The 12797-nt window shown below is 40.0% G+C and overlaps 2 protein-coding genes across 4 annotated transcripts in view; one reads left to right on the top strand and one right to left on the bottom strand.

Moving 5' to 3' along the window:
• The first annotated feature begins 1 nt into the window (after position 1).
• On the top strand, positions 2-11863 carry LOC125438087 (BRCA2 and CDKN1A interacting protein). Its single transcript, XM_048506264.1, has 7 exons — positions 2-157; positions 3545-3619; positions 4063-4143; positions 5829-5918; positions 7234-7421; positions 9996-10167; positions 11103-11863. Exons 1-7 carry the CDS (start codon positions 2-4, stop codon positions 11271-11273), a joined length of 933 nt encoding a protein of 310 aa, XP_048362221.1. The 3' UTR covers positions 11274-11863.
• Positions 10996-12797, bottom strand: part of DHX32 (DEAH-box helicase 32 (putative)) — a 42648-nt gene continuing 40846 nt past the window's right edge. For all 3 annotated transcript variants that reach the window (XM_048506260.1, XM_048506263.1, XM_048506262.1), the window contains one exon: positions 10996-11820. In XM_048506260.1, the coding sequence (XP_048362217.1) occupies positions 11628-11820 (193 nt within the window). In that variant the 3' untranslated portion in view covers positions 10996-11627. The remainder of the gene's footprint in view (positions 11821-12797) is intronic.

Genomic DNA, 12797 nt, shown 5'->3' with positions numbered 1-12797 from the left:
CATGGCCTCTCAGGCTAAGCGGAGGAGAGCGGAGGGGCCGCCAGATTGTCGCGAGGAGGGCGCCGATGGGGAGGATTCTGAGGAGGAAGAAGAAGATGATGAAGAGGATGATAATGAAGAAGAAGAGGAGGACACAGAAGAAGAAGAGCTCAACGAGGTGAGCGATAGTCTCCCCCTCCCCCCCGCTCCGGACGCTTATGAGCCTCACCATGACTTTTAGGGTAGCCTAGTTCCTTGGCTGCCCCCAAAAGAAGCCTTCGGCGGGATTCCTTGACGCCCTTGCAGGGTCACCCGCAGCCCGGCCTTTCGCTTCTTCTGCCAGGCAAGGAAGGTGGCTGAGCTTTCCCTTGCAGGTCCCGGTATATGCATGCCTACCGAGCCATTGCATGAAACTCGCTTCGACTCTCTGGCGGAGATGGACTGCAAACACCCCAGGTCCACGCGGAGGATCCCTTTCCTTCATAGTCCCTCCTAGTGGAAAATATCGCTTCCTTTCCCTACTAAACGAGGTTCCTCCCCAACACTTATGTGCACCAGAGCTTCCAGTTTCCTTTATGTATATCTAAATGTGAGGGTCAGGGCCACTCTAGGGCCTCTTCCACACATGCAGAATAACGCACTTTCAATCCACTTTCACAATTGTTTGCAAGTGGATTTTGCTATTCTGCACAGTAAAATCCAGCTGGAAAGTGCATTGAAAGTGGATTGAAAGTACATTATTCTGCTTGTACCGAAGGGGCCTAGGAGTCGATGCTGGACTCATCCGAACCAATGTGTTGTATCATAATAATATATTCTTACCGTCTTTTATGTGATAAATCATAAGATTACTCTTTAGTCAGGCTTTTTATTGACAGCATCAAATTTTTAAGCACTCCTTTTATAGTCTATAGCCTGAAGATTGTTCTAAGGATATCATGTTACTGAATGTTGCTTTATATTGTCTCAATGGCTTGTTTTATTATTGAGAATACTTACGTTGGTTTGACAATTTTATTGTAGCTTTTACTTCAGAAGCAGCCTCAAGTAGGTCTCTGGAATTGTAGCATATAAACTTTCTAAATAAATAGAGACAAAGGTGTGCATAAATTGTAGTTCTTAGTTTATCAGAAAGAAATCTCCAAGTACTTTTTTTCCTAATTAAAATCACTGCATGTTGATTTTCTGAACCGGAGGGGGCTGTGACATAGAGGAAGAATATATAAAACATATAATCCTTTTTTATGTCTTTTCATAAACTGAATCCACCCCTGCTGACATTGGCATATCTAAGGTACAGCAGGTATGGCATGTTTTTCTCTCATTCAACATAGTGCTGGGAAAAACTTTAAAAAACGCCATGTCTATGATTGTCAAGATGGAGTTCAAAACCAAGTTGAGTGCGAGAACAGAAGCAGTGAAGCCCATGAAATGTACCTTGAGGAGATGCTTCAATTTCTCCAGGATGTGATAGACAATGAAAACAAGACCAGTGAAACAAGAAGTGATGTAAGGTAGCTGCGCGACTGCATGTTGCGTTTCAGTATTCTGGCTTTGCTAGGATTTTGGAACAAATTACTCATTTGTGTTGACTATTCAAAGAGACTGCAGGATCCTTGCATTAATTTTTACAATGCTGCTATGGATTTGAAAGCCCTCCAAGAGCATTTTAATGATGAACGAGAAGTATTAATCAGTGAGTGACTCGAAGAAGGAATATTCAGATCCCTTCGGGGATGGGGCGGTATAAAAATTGAAACAAATAAATAATAAAATAAATAATAATAATATTGAAGTTGAAATATGTTAGAAATGAAAGAAACAAATGACTGATGAAAACATGAGAGATGATGGGTCAACAACTAAGAAGGAAATTGAAAGAGTCATGAAGGGAACACTGTCATGCCCCCACAGAGCCTTTGTTTATTTCCCCTTTAGTTTCCCCACAGTTAGTATGGGTTTAGCTATGTTTGTATAGTATTCAGTGGGAGGGAACCGAATTTAGTTCTGTCCCTTTAAGAAGCCCTAGGGCTGGTGTTCTATGGCAGTTATTACCCAGCAACCCGTCTGGTTTTGGCAGTTAGGTGCCAACGGAAGCTGGGTGACAGCAACAAGTTAGACAGTCCAAGATGTTATAGACTCTCCGTATTTAACAGTCCAAGATGTTATAGACTCTCAGTATTTAACAGTCCAAGATGTTATAGACTCTCAGTATTTAACAGTCAAAGATGTTAGAGATTCACAGTATTTAAGTTAAAAAATCATAGATGTTATAGGCTCACAGTATTTACAATAAATTCCAGACTCCAGAAGTTTCTGCAACAAAGTAACCTTTATTAAGTTAGACCCGGGAGGAGTCAGGGTCTGTCAACATTGTTACAATTAAAGCTTTAAGTATTGAACTGTTAACTGAGTCGGTGAGTCTTACATTCTGCTTTGGCCGGGTGCAGGGCACCTAAATAACCACCTGGGAAGCAGAACAAACACTCCACCATCTTCATGGAGAAATAGATGAAAAGTTCACTCTTTTGCCTGACACTGATGCCAAGTTTGGGTTCTTTCTCAGTATCAAGAGCCAGTGTTACAGTGGTGACAGAAACAACGTAAAGAAACAGTACAAACCTTGGGCAAATTGTGCAGCTGTGATGTTGATGGACAGCAGCTGTATAAAGAAATTTTGGATTGCAGCATGTTGCCATCAGGGCGGGCCAACATGAAAATATCAAGACCCGAGAAGCGACTTGAATTAATTGTTCAGTATTGTTTTATTGTAACCCACCCTGAGACTGCAGTAAAGGGTGGGTAATAAATATAAATAGATTCGGATAGTATGGAGTTGAGAGAGTCTTCCTCAGTTGTGGCATTGCTATTCAGATAACAGTTTCCATCACTGACTGTGAGAGATCTTGAATCAAGTTAAAACTAATGCTTTCATATTTGAGAGCCTCCATGGTTCAAGACAGACTCTGTGATCTTGCTCTGCTGTGTATACAAAGAGAAGAAACTGAAACATCATAGGCCAGTTTGCATCAGTGAAAGCAAGGAAGGCTCAGTTATGATTTTAATGTAGTACCGTAATTTATTGATTAAAAGATAAATGAGCTTAACATATTTTTGAGGTGATATTATGGTCAGGTTATCCAAAAGATGGATGTTAGATGTTTAGACAGGGTTGCAATGTCTGTTCTTGCCATAGACACTGTTTTCCATAGATGCACCCCTGCCTGCTAATGAGAGAAAACAAGGTTAGATGTCCTGTTTCCCCTACTGCTGCCCTGATCCAAAAAATAAATCAATTCAAAAAGTCAGTCATGGATCTCCTGCCTAAAGTGTAGTTGGTCCTAAGGCCAACTTCATAGCAGTTTCAGTTTCTTGTTTTTCAGTATAAGAGAAAGAATGTGGATTACCAGTAATATTGCCAATGCTTCCTGTCATCACTGATGCACAATAAATGTGTATCTCTGTTAAGTATTGAGTAATGAAGAGGTTGGAACCTTTCTCTTGAACTGAGATATACTTGGCAACACCTGTGTGCAATTTCTCTTTTCTTTGTTTATATTCACAGGAAGTGAATGTTGAATTTGAAGCACATTCAATATCAGATAATGATCATAATGGAATAAAGAAATTACTACAACAGGTACATATTTGGACTTTTGTGGCATTGGGCGGTGGGGGACTACAACTCTGTGTGAGTTCCTCTATTCCCAAATGGTCATAAACCCACAAAGCTGATTCCATCCCATTCTGAAGCATTGTTAAACTCTGATAGTCTAATGTCTCAGTTCAGCTCTTTTCCAGTGGATGCCCTAAAACAAAAACTTTTAACATCTTAGGCAAGGTGTTGCTCTTGGTGAAGAGGGTTGTGTATAAACCTAAATTGGTGTGCTAGAATTTATCTTACCCCTTGAATGCTTCCCTAATATTACAGTGGCATTGCAATTCTGTAACTGTCTCTGACTGTTAAACACTCTATTTAAAACTGGCAAAGGAGGTTTTGTAGAGGAATCTCAGTATTAGCAGCTAATCCATAGCTGAAAACATATTCTTGTTAAAAGCCTACCTGTTTTTCTTTCTCTTCAGCTTTTTCTAAAGGCCCCTGTTAACACAGATGAGCTGACTGATATATTGATACAACAAAATCACATTGGGAGTGTTATCAAGGTAAAGTACCTTCTTAGTTTCTTAATTTAGGTCAATGTGTTTTTATATTAAATTGGGAGCTTCTGTTGCATATATCCATGGTGAGTAAGCTAGGTACATTGTCCCTTTTTCTAGTCTCGTGTGACCTATCCAAAGTGAACATGTTCTGGTAATAAAGGCCACATTGCAGGTGATTGTTTCTGAAGAGCAGAGATTTAACTCTCACTGTGGCAGCAATAGCCAAGATTCAGCATTAGGGGCTTGATAAGAAAGTGTAAGAGTACTTTTTCCTCTCAGCAACACTCTGCCATGTATGCCAATGTTGCTTTTTGTTTGTTCTCAGGACTGAACTTGGCTACTCCAGAGGGTCCTTGAGATCTACTCAACTAATTTGCATGGGATTAGATTACAAGCAGGCTCTGGTGTGGTCAATTACAGTCCCTTGGGAAATTACAATAATGTTAGAATGGCAGGTCATTTGTTGAGAAGAGAAAGTGAATGTATATATCCTTAACTTTGTAAAGTGATACAAAGATTTGTATTGAATAAGCACTTTCATTCTAGGTTCTTAAAATATAGATATAGAAAACATTAAGAACCATCGCAATGGGTTTCATACATGAGGCTTAACCAATCAGCAGTACCATCTAGTAGGCACTTGAGACAAAGTTGTCCACAAGTATATCATGTGCTTTCTCTCTCACACCCACCCATGGCAACCTGAAATGACTGCAGTGCACTGTGTATGTTCCCCACAGTTTTTCCAGTGATTTCCAAGGCCAAACACCCACTTCTTTCCTATGGTAAGGTAAAAGAGAATAGTCATGGAGGTGTTCGAATGTCAGTATCCAGGTGGAAAAGTTTAAGAACATAAGAACTAGCCTGCTGGATCAGACCAGAGTCCATCTAATCCAGCACTCTGCTACTCGCAGTGGCCCACCAGATGCCTTTGGGAGCTCACATGCAGGATGTGAAAGCAATGGCCTGCTGCTGCTGCTGCTCCTGAGCACCTGGTCTGCTAAGGCATTTGCAATCTGAGATCAAGGAGGATCAAGATCATCACAGATCGACTTCTCCTCCATAAATCTGTCCATAAATCTGTTTCTGCTGTAACAGATAATTTCTGGTCTCCAATAGTTAAAGAAGTAACACTGCAGTTTTAAGCAGAGGTAGACTCCTTTCAATCAACTGACATCAGTGTGCTTAGAAGTATGCAATTATTCTTGGGACTGTAGGCCTATCGTTTGAGATGGTCATCCATCTAATTGATGGAAGCATAGAACAAATGATTCATTTTGACCCGAAATGTTATTAAAAAACAAAATGAAGCTTACTGTACCTGATAAATTAAGTGATATTTTATTAAATGTGTACTGCTGAAATGTGTGTTTCACATAACTGTAGTTTAATAGAAGATTGATCAACTGTAAGAGCTGTAAAAGAAATCTTGGTAAAAATAACTGCTTTTATATTCACCAGAAGCTTTCTGAAAACTTCTCAGTATTTTGAAATATTCTTTCCCATGTTGACTGACTTTACATCTGTATTCTTAAATACGGGATTCTGTTCCATCACACACATACTGCAAGAGGAACACACAGCCTAATCCAGTGGATGCTGCCTGAGAAATAAGTGCCACCTGGTGCTAGAGGATCACAGTAATGACCGAAAACCTTGATAATTTCTTGTTCTTTTATTTTTAATAGCAAGCCGAAGTTTTAGAAGAAAGTGATGATGAAGATGATGTTGATGAGGTTTTTGGCTTTATAAGCCTGTTAAACTTAACTGAAAGGAAGGTTAGTAGAAATAATGCATAAGAACAGTAATCATCTTTCCTTACTGAAAATACAGCTCAATGTTATTGCTTCGAACTCCTCATTGAAATCTATCCTGTCTCTTTTTGAAGCCATCATTAGCTTGCTTTTGCAGTAGATAGATAAACGATTTACTGCAAGACTTCACACATCTGTTGTTATTTTAAACCGTGACAGTAAATATGACAAATATCAGCCTTGGGTAAAAGGGAGACCTTTAAGAATAGAAATAGAATAGAAATGTGAAATTTACAAAAAATAATTGTGCAGTAACCATGGGTTCTATTTTGGCACCATTTATGAATTGCACCAATGATGTTGCTGTTTGTTAAGTATCTTCAGTTGCCACTGTAGTTACAAGCTGGAGAAATTACCATGGTGCATGGAAGTCCATTTTCGTGTGAAAAGATCAAAGGAATAAATGTACAAAAATAGTGTTATTAGTGAAGATTAACAGACCCAGTAGGATTTAATTGCCTCCCCATAGTGTTAACGCTTGGAACTTCAAAGTAGGAATTGTCACCTGTAGAAGCAAAAACACTTGCTTCTTGTTGTCGTTGTTTGAACTAGCAGTGATATGATTTAAAAAAAAACTATTTTAAAGCATTTTCCTTTTATCTATCAGACTTACAGGGTAATATACAGGAGGCCAAAAGAGTCCATAGAAGTGACTCAAATGCATAGGTGGAAAAGGGATTAACACTGATGATGGGGTGCCACATGGCTCCACATTGTCTGAATACAGAAGCTGCCAGTGCAGGAGCCCATGCTGGCAGAGGCATTTCTAGAGGTGGACGCAACTTTAGTCAGCTTTCTGAGTCCTTTTGGCCCAGGAACACTCCTTCTGGTTAGCGTAGACTTATGCCAACTGAAAGTGTGGGGGAGTCCATTGTGGGGGAGCTGCATAGGGGGATCCACAATTGCCCAGGATTTTGGATCTTTTTTATACTTCCCACACTCCCTGAAAACCCCATTGGACATGTTACACCTGTGCCATGGCAGCACGATCCCCAGCTGCTGAGAAACTGCTCCCCCCCAGGCATTGCACTGCCAGTAATGTATATTGAAAAACTGTACACACACACACACACACGCGCGCGCGCGCGCGCATATACTTGGCTCTTAACCTAAGCCTTGATTTATATCAATTTGAAATAAATCCTTATGGCATATTAAAAGTCGCAGCAAGAAACTTTCTCTAGTCCTGTGAATCAATACCCAGAAGCTCTCTTTTTAAGTTGTCTTGTATAAATAATTGTTTGGTAATGCAAAGAAAATCTATTCTTTTGATTCCTAGGGTACCCAGTGTGCTGAACAAATTAAAGAGCTGATTTTAAGCCAGTGTGAGAAGAACTGTGAGCAGAGTATGGTTGAACAGCTGGATAAGCTGCTAAGTGACACCATCAAGCCTGTAGGCTTCCTGCTAAGTGAAAGATTCATTAATGTACCTCCCCAGATCGCTCTGCCCATGCACCAGCAACTGCAGTAAGAGCTTTTCCAAAATCGTTTTTGAACAGTAATTTTTTTCATCCTCAGATGGCCCCAGATCCTCATTTCCATTTAAATTAATCGAAAAGAAAAATGTCACACATTTGAGGGTGAAAACTTGAGAAATGCAAACCAACATTTTGTTTGTTCTCAAATAAGATCTTTAAAATATGTATTTAATATTTCACATATTAAAGAACAGATTGTTTTACTTGTTTGAAGTCATGTGGCAGATGGAAAACCAACTTTATATTCAGCAGGCAAATTTGTTCTGCAGGTAGTTTTTAGAGCAAGGCTGGGTGAAAACTCACTTAAAGTGAACATGTATATTCAACATGTGTGTGTATGTACACAACATATACATACACTCATATATTCTGCTCAAAACTTGTGGCAGCCATTTCTAGTTCTGGAACAGCAGAATGAGTATTAAAATCTGTTTACATATTCCTGTACAGTGAATAAATGCTTGACACTTACTTAAAAGATGTTACGCTGATATGTGAAATGCACTTAAATGCCTTGGGAAGGCCTAGCACAAAAGATCCAGGATGAATCTCCAGATTTTTCCAAGACTTTTAATTAATTGTAGCAGTGAAGGGATAACTTATTTTACAGTAAACCATGGCACGTTCTTTGTGCAATGTTCTGGTGCTGTATAACATTATGAAGGATAATATCCACCATGGAATTATTTGCACATTGGCTGTAAACTGTATTAAAGTGGAATGATCAGCTCATAATAAAGGGTGGGGTATAAGCACACAATCTCAAGTAAACAGAATGAACTAGTATAGCTCAGTAATAAGTAGCTGTCTAGTTTAATTCACCACGCGTATGCAGGCAAATGGCTAATTCCAAGCCTGTGTCACATATTCATATCTGCATGCTGGTAGTAAAAGGATTAGATCAAATGCTGGATCCAAGCAACATACAAACATAAGAGGTTGATGGGTTTAAAGAGTAGCAGAGCTTAAGGGAAAGGAACAAAATAAAAGAATGAGCCAGACAAAACCAAAAGATTCCATGTAAGAACGTATACTTTATTTTGGAGTCACTTCTAGGGATTTCTTGGATTTGATCTACATTTTTCTTAATCACCTACTAAAAAACTATTCATTTCCCAATTCAATAGCAGAACAAGGTATGAGCACCTGAAAGAAAGATTTCAGGTAACTCCACTTTTTGAAAACAAACTTTTTTTAAAAATAAATTTTATAATACCTTTTAAAGTTTTGGCATTGAATATTATAAAGAATTGAAATGTGAGCCACTGATATCTTTGGCAAACTTGAGGAGATAATGAGTATTTCTGGCAAGGGTGAAGGAGATTTGTTGAGGCTCTCTAGTCACGTTCATGCTGAAGCCCAGAAAAATGTTAAATAATTCCATATGACCCAACATCTATTCTTGCTTGTCAGGTACAAGTTTGTTGATGCATGGGATTGAAGAAGGGGAGAAAATGGCCATCTTAAACCTCACAAGCCCTCTTAGATTTCCTTCAGCTTATTCCTTGCCAGAACAGCATCCATCTTCCGATCATAAATTCCATTACTCTTGCCCACTGTATTCATTGGCAAAGTGCCAAATACTCTGAAACCTAAATACATATTTGGTATTCATTGATCTTGTTTCTTTTTCAGGGAGGCAACTGCACAGGTCATTACAGGTCAATTACAAAATGACTTTGTAGCCTAAAATCGGGAAAATTATAGGAATAGTGCCTGCATATACACCCAAGTCACTTCTTTCATCTGGTGAAATAAACAAACAAGATTTATTTCTGTAAATTTGTTTTCTCCGAATCAACTTTGTTTCAGTTGATTAAAAAGAAGGGGGGCTTGGAGAGGGAGAAAATGTGTGTGTGAATCTCCACTCTGCCTTGGAAACTTGCTTGGTGACCGTAGGCCCACTCCACACGTGCCAACAACACTGGTGCAGGGCTGGTAAAAACACTGGTTGAGGGGAGAACTTCGCACAGCTGCCGCCCCCCAAATGAGACAACATCATGCTTCCCTCTCCCCTCCTCTGGTGTTTTTGAAACTCACAAGTTTTTTTTAAAACCCCAATTTGCACCGGGTGGGAGGCACTGCTTTTAGGTGCACCCTTTTTTTAAAAAAAATACCTTCTCTCCCGTGCGGAGTGGGCCGTAGACCAGTCACGTACTCTTGGCCTCAACCCTGGCAAGTATTTGGATGGGAGACCTCAGAGGATCACCAGGGTCACATGGTGGCAGGCAATGGCAAACCACCTCTGAATATCTCTTGCCTTGAAAACCTTACGGGGTTATCATAAGGCAGTTGTAACTTGACAATATACAAAAAGGTACACAGTACAATGTACAACCACCAGAACAAATTCAGTGTACACTGTGTGCTGGCACGTGCAAACAATAAATTGCAGTGCACCTGTGCATAAAGTTAATGATCCTTCATTGCAATTACAAAGTAACAATAGAAAAGCTACAAACATTCATTGTGCATATGCAAACAATGACCACTTCACCTGATGGCAAAATATGTTTGAGTAGATCTTGAAGAAGTCTTAATGCAAGCCTGTTCTTTTTTAAAGGAAAGAAATGACAGAAGCGCAAAGGACAAACAAACCTTGTGGAAAATGCTACTTCTATCTCCTTCTTAGCAAGACATTTACTGATGCAAAGAGTAATAGAAAAAAAGGAAGCAGTGCACAGAAGAAAGAGGAACTTATGTTTTCGAATGCTGAGGAAGAATTCTTTTATGAAGTGAGACTTTTTCTGTCTTTTTTGCTTATTAATCTGCTAGATCACACCTTAATTTTCAATAAGACATGTAGAGGATTATGAATTTTTTAAATAATTGTGAAGATGCTGTTGTTAAAAGCGATTCAGACTCATCGTTACCACAGAAAATCACAATGATGGCCACAGGGTGGGGGCTGAATCTGCCACTGGCAGGGGACCACCATGGCCCTCCACAGTGGTTGAATGCAGTGCAGCGTGCTATACCAGCATTCATGTGCCCCCACCACTGGAGCAGCAGTGGCGTAGGAGGTTAAGAACTCGTGTATCTAATCTGGAGGAACCGGGTTTGATTCCCAGCTCTGCCGCCTGAGCGGTGGAGGCTTACCTGGGGAATTCAGATTAGCCTGTACACTCCCACACACGCCAGCTGGGTGACCTTGGGCTATTCTCAGCTTCTCGGAGCTCTCTCAGCCCCACCTACCTCACAGGGTGTTTGTTCGGAGGGGGAAGGGCAAGGAGATTGTAAGCCCCTTTGAGTCTCCTGCAGGAGAGAAAGGGGGGGGGGGAATATAAATCCAAACCAAAAAAACCAACAACTAAATAACAGGGGTGGTCTGGAAGGGGAGGAGCCTATGCTAGTCATCTTCCACCCAACCATCACATCTGCTATGTTGGCTTTTTTTGGTGGTGTAAGTCCATTACGCCCAATGGGGGCTTTCCAGTGGCAGGGAGGCCTTGCTTTGCCTTCCCACTTCACCAGAAAGCCCCCTTAAGAACAGTGGGGTGGAGTGGCTGTGGTGCTATGTCTGGGCACCCAGCCCTTTAGTTAGCTTCCCAAGTACAATTAAATTTCATTAAAATGGCTTTATTTGTTACTCTATAAATATAACAAGCTGTATATTGTAGCATGCAGTACGGAATGCTTTTAACCATGTTTTGCTTTTCTTATTGCTTAGAAATCACTTCTGAAGTTCAGTTACTCCGTACAAGAGGAGAGTGACATGTGTTTGGGAGGCAGATGGTCTTTTGAAGACAAGCCCATGAAACCTTTGAGAACTGTGATGGTAATCCCTGCTGACAGAATGAACAGCATCATGGATAAACTCAAAGAATATCTTTCTGTCTGAACCACTATCTATCTGCTGGCAGTGGCTTTGTGAAGGCATCCAAGAGTTCTTTGACTTTCAAATATTTTCTAGATTTGTTTCCATGATATCAGTTCAGTGTTCTTTGAGTACACCTTCATAGTCAAACCTGTCAGCCATGCAGTTAGCTACCTACAACATTCTTACATGCCATAATAAAGTCATCAAAGAATCGATGGATACCTTTTCACCAATGATATTTTCTGTCTATTATCAAAGATGATGATAAAGTGTTACTCCACTTTGTTTAACTGTAAAATGCTTGTAAATTTCTTATAGCTGGAGTGTATATAGTACACAGTTATATATGCTTCAACTTAGTCTTATCTAGGAGGCTTACTGGATAAAACATCGTTGTTCAGCAGGCGTTTCAGGATATTTTTCAAATTCTCTGTCTTCAATGATGTTTTTTTGTCCGTCATCTATTGCTGAAATGGGTGTTAAATGATTGATTACTTCTTGCAGAATAGCCTTGCTTTCACTAGGAGGCAGGTTGCTAAAATAGTACTGAGGCACCAGCTTCATAAATCTGATAGAAAACGGAATAAACAAGAGAGGGAATATGTTTTTAAGATGATTTTTTTTGTATCTTTGTATCACCATTTTCTAACTCATGCAAAGAATGCAGATATTTTAATGCAGTTAAATATACAGCTGCACAGTTGGAATCTAGGATTAGTTCCAAAGAAAATATTCATATGAAAATATGGATACCAATTTATATTACTAAGCATTTATACAAATTAATATACTCCATCTGGCCTTGGAGTGGTAGGAAATGGCTTCCAGTTCTGTAAAGTATCTTAAATTCAGAATGTTCCTGGATTTAAGCATACAAAGAGAAAATTCCAATTGTAACTTTGGCACATACTCTATTGAAATTCATAACCCAAGAAGGGCCAAACTTTTATCTATTTTCATAAATCTGGTTTAAGCAGGATGTCCTGATGCTGTGCATGCTGAGCTGATTATGCAGAGAATGCTTACCTTGGGACTCTTCTCTGCACAGTGGACTTGCAAAGAGATCTCCTTGCATTTCCCTGTTTACATGCGAGGAGACAGCCCAGCACCTGCCCATAGCTGCTGGCTTCTTTTTTGCTGCTTCTCTTAACTCCACTCATCAACAGCCTTAAAGGCACAGATCTTCTGATATTCACTTCCCCTTCCTTCCCCTACACACACACACACACACTCTTATCTTTCTCTCTCACTGCTGCAAGAGAGAGAGGCTGGTTTTTAAAATAAAAACTTGTATGAAAGAACATTTTTAAAAAGTCCCCTGGCTCCCCGATCAACGGGGAGGGCAGAAGCAGAGATGGGGAGGTGGGGTGGAGCTAGAAAGAGACCCTGCTTGTGTTGTGCTGATCCTTTGCAAAAGCCACCTCTCTGTTATTACTATATCAGTGTTTCAATACAAGCATTTAGTGAAGTGGGAAGGAGTTGGCAACTGGGAGGAGTGTGAGAGGGAACCATGCAAAGCAGCGTGAGGGAATGGGGGGATGAGAC

The sequence above is a fragment of the Sphaerodactylus townsendi genome, linkage group LG08 (assembly GCF_021028975.2).
Source record: "Sphaerodactylus townsendi isolate TG3544 linkage group LG08, MPM_Stown_v2.3, whole genome shotgun sequence".
NCBI lineage: Eukaryota > Metazoa > Chordata > Lepidosauria > Squamata > Sphaerodactylidae > Sphaerodactylus > Sphaerodactylus townsendi.
The sequence above is the reverse complement of the archived record's forward strand: the minus strand, read 5'-3'. Positions and strand labels throughout refer to the sequence as shown.